This window comes from Microcebus murinus, chromosome 2, assembly GCF_040939455.1.
Source record: "Microcebus murinus isolate Inina chromosome 2, M.murinus_Inina_mat1.0, whole genome shotgun sequence".
Lineage (NCBI taxonomy): Eukaryota > Metazoa > Chordata > Mammalia > Primates > Cheirogaleidae > Microcebus > Microcebus murinus.
The window spans coordinates 4,958,626-4,964,660 of record NC_134105.1 but is presented as its reverse complement, the minus strand read 5'-3'; the positions used below and the strand labels follow the sequence as shown (position 1 = coordinate 4,964,660).

General features: G+C 41.7%; 1 protein-coding gene across 1 annotated transcript in view; it reads right to left on the bottom strand.

Moving 5' to 3' along the window:
- Positions 1 to 2,879: 2,879 nt before the first annotated feature.
- Positions 2,880 to 6,035, bottom strand: part of SLC25A33 (solute carrier family 25 member 33) — a 35,300-nt gene continuing 32,144 nt past the window's right edge. The window contains exons 6-7 of the mRNA XM_012791457.3: positions 4,389 to 4,669; positions 2,880 to 3,350 (exon numbers count right to left, since the gene is read on the bottom strand). Coding sequence (XP_012646911.1) covers positions 3,148 to 3,350; positions 4,389 to 4,669 — 484 coding nt within the window. The 3' untranslated portion in view covers positions 2,880 to 3,147. The remainder of the gene's footprint in view (positions 3,351 to 4,388; positions 4,670 to 6,035) is intronic.

Below are 6,035 nucleotides of genomic sequence, written 5' to 3'. Positions count from 1 at the left end.
CCGCTTTGTAGCCAGCGTGGGCCCGCCTCCTGACTCGGCGCGCTCCCGCCGCGTAGCCAATCGGAACGCGAGGCGAGCCGGGGTGGGCGGGGCGCCGGCGGAAACGGCGGCGCCGGCTCTGGTGCGCCCCCCAGCGGCCGGAGGGGAAAGACCACGCGCGGAGCCCGGCGTGAAAGGCAGGCACACCGCGAGGGCCCGGTGCTCAGGCTGCAAAAGGTCCACTAAGCTTCTGCGACTAAGGGGAACACCTCGGGCATAAGCGACTGCTTGTAATTTAGTCTTTTTCTCCTGCTAATCCTGTCTTCCCATAGTCTAGCGACTCAAGCCAAACCCTGGCTTATGTGCTTAGTGCTGTTTTGCAGCGAATTGCAGGTCCTTAAGCAACTCAGATGGTTAAAAAATTAGTCTGTTAGAAACAAGGACGTTCATAGATAGAGACTAGATTGAATAAGTCATGACAGTCATAATTCGGAACATAATGCAACCATTAGAATGTCAGAGCTAGTATTATCACACTGGAGGGATGATAATGCTTTTTAAAAAGCAACATGCAGATTGACTTTTATAATATCCAAAATTTGAATAAAGCCTTATGTGTTTGCAGGAAATAGAGGATGGTTAACATTGAACTGCACACTTATCTGGTGGGGAGGATTAGAGGGGAACATTAACTGTGTTTATTAACTTGAGCTTAATTACTAGTTTAAAAAATAGAAATGTTTCTATCTAATTACACAATGTTTCAGTGTTCTGACAACTTTTGCAGTGTTTTTTGAGGTCAACATTATAAGTTCTTTGTGGGTAGTGATGGGTCCAGGGCAAACGTTATCTTTGTTCCTACTGCCTGTTCATCTGTCCCCACCTTAATCATGCACATTCACTGGTTGGGAAGGAGCGCCTGAAAGGAACCCAAAAAAAACCCGTTAAGGGTTGACTTGAAGTATGGACTGGACTTCTTTCTTGAAAGTGAGTATCCAAGCAAAAGCCTTTCCATTTGCGGCCTTGATGCTCTCACCAGTCATGAACAGATGAATGAACCACCTAAGGCATAGCTTCCACCTGTAATCCTAGCAGTCTGAGAAGCCGAGGCAGGAGGATTGCTTGAGGTCAGGAGTTTGAGACCAGCCTAAGCAAGAGTGAGATCCCATCTCTGCTAAAAATAGAAAATTTAGCTAGGTGTCATGGTCCTAAGTCCATGCCTGTAGTCTTAGCTTACTCCAGAAGCTGAGGCAGGGACTACTTGAGCCCAGGAGTTAGAGGTTGCAGTTAGCTATGATGACACCACTGCACTCTATCCAGGGTGACAAAGGGAGACTGTCTCCAAAAAAAAACAAAAAAAAACCCGTGAATGACAATACTTCCAAGGTTGTTAGAATTAAATGAGAAGATACCTAACACTTTGCACAGTGCCTGGCACACACTGGGTATGGAGTGAGGGTTTTAAAAGGTGTATGTGTGTGCATACATACACATATATATGATTACTTGAAAATAATGAAATCCAAATGACTAAGTTTGTGAAAAGAAATAAATGATGGGATTTCTCCATTAACAGCTCAAACAGTGATGCTTCCAATTTTCAAATCCAATGAGCCTCTTGAGCACTTCTTTCCTGCTTATTGTCTTCCCATTTTGGGTGCTCAAGTTTACTTCAATGCCCTGATACAGGAGAAGCAGAGAACTAAATTATACTAGGTCAACATCAGATTTATTCATTCAAGAATGTATCAGTGAAAATTAAACAACCAATTTTTAACCTTCATATTAGATAAAAATCTTGGGGAAAAATTCATGTTTTAATATGGATATTAAAATAGGATGTTGCTAAGTATCATCAAATATGAATATTAAAACAGAAATGTTTAAGACAATTTACAGTAGTTAAAAAAAAAATTAAAAAAAAAACACAGAAATGTGAATATTAAAATGCCACTAAGTACTACCATGAAAGAGTTAAAATGAGTTTCTGGAAATCGCTTTACTGTCATGCATTTAAAAGCACTGAAGCTTGACTAAAGTCACTCATTTTGACTTGTAGGTAAGTTGTTGAAGCAAACTATATTAGACAGTAGAAGAATACCAGCCAGCCTCCCTTATGACTATATAAAGGTGAACAAAACTCAATTTAAATACAATGTGGAAATATCCTCCCCAGCCAGAGTTTCCGCAATTGGATCTGAAACTACAACACATCAGTATTAGAACAATCTTTACTGGTGCTCAGATTGAAAAATAGCCTTCATGTACCACACACTCAAATTCCAGGGAAAGCTAATGGAAGACTATTGGTTTTACCTGCTTTCTGCCTTAGTACCATCTTGTTGTTCCCTTATTAAATTTGCTTTAAAAATAAGTGGGTAATTCTGGTAATTTCATAACTTTGAGCTGGAGTATTTAAACAATACCAACACGTCCTGTCAGAATAAAAGCAAACTTGTAAGCAATAGTCCTGAGTTGTGCTCTTTTCCTCCAAGAGCAGAGATGTAAGAACAGAGTGAAAGACCTCAGAGAGAATAGCTATTCCTCGTCACACTCTGCATTCAAAGTGGAACTGGGAGGCTGTGCTATAACACACAAGGTACCTGGGCTTACCTTCCAGGATCTAGGCAACTGATAAACAGTTCCTTAAAAGCTCTTGCTTTTGGTTTAAATGAAGAAGAAGAGGATAACTTCAGGAAAATGTTTATAGTTTAAAATATTTAATGTCGCACCACCAAATGTGACACTTCTTCCCTGTCCAGCAGTCAGATTAGAAACAAGATGTATTTTGACTTTATCCTTCTCTGCATTTCTAGGGCATGTTTCACTGAAATACTTAAGTCCTTAGCCACAATTTACAGTACAGTGAGCATAAAAGAGGACACAAACCAAATGTATACTTAAATTAAATAGCATGATTTAATTTAGTTGCTGCTTAATCCTGAATCCTCTTAAGTTAAAAAAAAAAAAAGTTATAATTAACTATTAACGTTAATGAATTGAAACCTTCCAGAAAGCACGAATCCAAAAGGAAATGTCCAACAGGTGATATGACCAGATACTTTATGGCCTTCCCTGTTTCAGTCTCAAACATTCTAAACATCAATGGAAAAAAAATTCTCTAGAGTTTTTCAGTTTTATTCTTCTAGAGCACAATTTTCTGGCCTGTTACTGAGTATGATCTTCTAACAGGTACACAATTAACTCATAGGTAGACAACACAATGGCAGTATTTGGGATCTGCCGGATGAGCTGGGCAAAGAGTCCTCTATAAAAAGCGAGGTAACCTTCTTCCCGGAACACCAGGCGCGCTGTCTGGATGAAAGACTTGTACTTGGTGCCCTCCTCACGGAGCCGTGTCCTTATGACTTCTGCAGAGAGAGAAATACCACTTTTACACTTCAAATAAAATGGGGAAAGAATCCAAAGCACACGACTCTATAATTGTCAATGTCAAACTATGTCTGCCATCTTAGGTCTATTTGGACAAGATAGTCACATACCTAGACAGGCAAAGAAAAGTTCTTTTAGAACGTTTTCTAACTCTGGGAATTGGTCAATTAGGGATATTTACACATACACACAAAAATATAAAATAACTTTTAAGGGGTTAAAAAAAAGATTGAGTGGGACTTAATTTTAAAATAATTCATGGTTTTCTACTCCTAATCAAACAAACATTAATTTCACTGATTTCATTAATTTCTCCTCTTCCCTTTTCAAGCCTTTGCCCTTCTCCCTGCCACAGGAACCTACAGCTGGACATCTGTCACTCCTGCCTGTCACACAGACCTCAGGCCCCACCCCAGATGGCATCACCAACCTCTTCTCCATAGGCCTTTTGGGGCTAGCTTGGTGCCCCACCACACAATGGGGACTCAATACTGTTACTGAGTCGACCACGTGCATTTGTCACAGCTAACTGTGCAGGAGGCTTCTGAAAACAAAACCTGTTTTTCATGCCACAATAAATTAAGCATTTTTTATGAAGTAGGCCAGTAGGATAACTCTATAATTCTTTAAAAATAAACTTACCCAAAGTAGCCTTACTCAGCACCTCATTCAAAGTAGAAGCCATGTGTTTAAGTTTGGCTCCTACATAATTTTTTTGAATCAAAGAATTTTAAATAAAATGCAGATTTTTGGCTTCTTTAAAAATATAAGAAGTTCAGCAACACAGGGCCTGCATTTCTGCACAGCAAGTTTGGGCCATGATCAGTTAGCATTGAGTAAGGTTCCCACTACTCACATGACCCACATCCACTCGGTGAAAGCCAGTTCCACTCGTACTCATTTACCCTCCCTCCAGGTATCTGTGTTTCGGTTTGTGCTACAAAGCTCTAGGTATACTGACAAATGACAAACCTGACAACTGTTTTGCTGTTCTGGAAGGAAAAAGCAAAACATACCGTGTGGATAAGCAATACAGGAGGCACATCCCTTAGAAATAGCAGCAGCTGCCATGAGTCCAAAAAAGTTTGTGGAATTTTTCTCAGTCCCATTTGCAGAAGAGGCTAATGGAGCTTCTTTCAGATACTTTTTCAAACTTTCATAAATAGCAAAACAGATAATAGTTTCTGAAATTCCAGCATACGAGGCAGTTAATCCTCTATAGAAGCCACGGATGCCCTCCGTCTGGTAGACGTAACGAGCGCACTGGAGTGTGTTCATCTGCTTGGAGCCCCTCACCCTGCACGAAGGAAATCAATGGCAGGCTGTTAAAAGGTACTCCAGTGAGACCAACCACCCTGACAAGTTACAAACGACAGTGACAGAATATACAGAGAAATTATACAGTGGGAGAACTCCTCCTTGCACTGTGGGCAGCTACGCCCTGGCCACCGTCAGGCCAGGCTGACTAGCTGGACACCTGGCAGGCCCACAAGAGAGCACATGCATCTGTTTTGGGAGTCACAAAAACACAGTCACAGGCTTTGACCTAATTTGAGAAAGAGCTGTACTGAGGATGACGTTCCTCACAGAGGAACCGTAACTCCACTACAATCAAAACAATCCAAATTCCTAATACGAGTAGATAAGTAAATTATAGTACATCTACCAGATTAAAATAGTCATAACAACAGTGAGATACAGGCAGTGCTTTCAGCAGAAAAGAGGACAAAATTATATGTGAACGGTGATTGTAATTATGATACAAATAGGAAAACACTGAAGGGAAATTCACCAGAATTGACAGCAGGGTGGTGAGTACAGGGTGGTCTCTCTCACTACTCTCGTCTCCAAATGGAGACTTCCTGTCTTACAGCTCCCCAGAACTAACCACACTTTCACTCTGTATAGGAACATGCCCTCTGCCCAAAGCACTCTTCACTGCACCTCCACCTGGTTACTCAGAGGCTAAGGTGGATGCTGCTGCCTTGGGAGGACCTCCCAACCTCCGCTCTCCTCGTCCAGCCTGGACTGCGTTCGGGGACCTCCAGAGTCCAGCAGTAGCACCTCAGGCCCCTATCCCACCAAACTGTAATTCTTTTTACTTATTTTCTGTACAGCAGTAGGCTTCTAGAAGGCAGCAGCTAGGTCTTGTTCCCTGCTGTTTCCCGAGTGACTAGTGCAAGCAACAAATATGCATTGTTGAGGGACAAATATTAATAAAGCCCACCTCAACAAAGTACCAAAATGTTCTGAGTGCGATCATTACTAGGTAGATTGAACAGCAGGCATATAAAGGACCTCAGCCGATGGCCTTTATCTGTTGCTAAACAGAAGTGATATTGGGACACTATGTGAACACTTAGAATTAGGAGTGGTTTCCAAAGGCTTCCAGGGGAGGTGTTAGCACAACCAAGAAGGGGGAAAGGGATTCCTGGTGAGGGACGGCACACTCAGGCAGATGCAAGCATAAGAGTCTATGACATTTTTGGAAAATTCAAAGGACCATTGAATGCTAAGCCAAGGAATTAGGATTCTATACTGAGAGTAACTGAGATTCACTGAAGGATTCTGAGCAATCTGTTCTAATTAGACCTGATGTACTTCAGAAGGCTTTCTGGTAGGATGGGTTGGGGGAACCTGCAGTCAAAGGCCAGTGCAGAGGC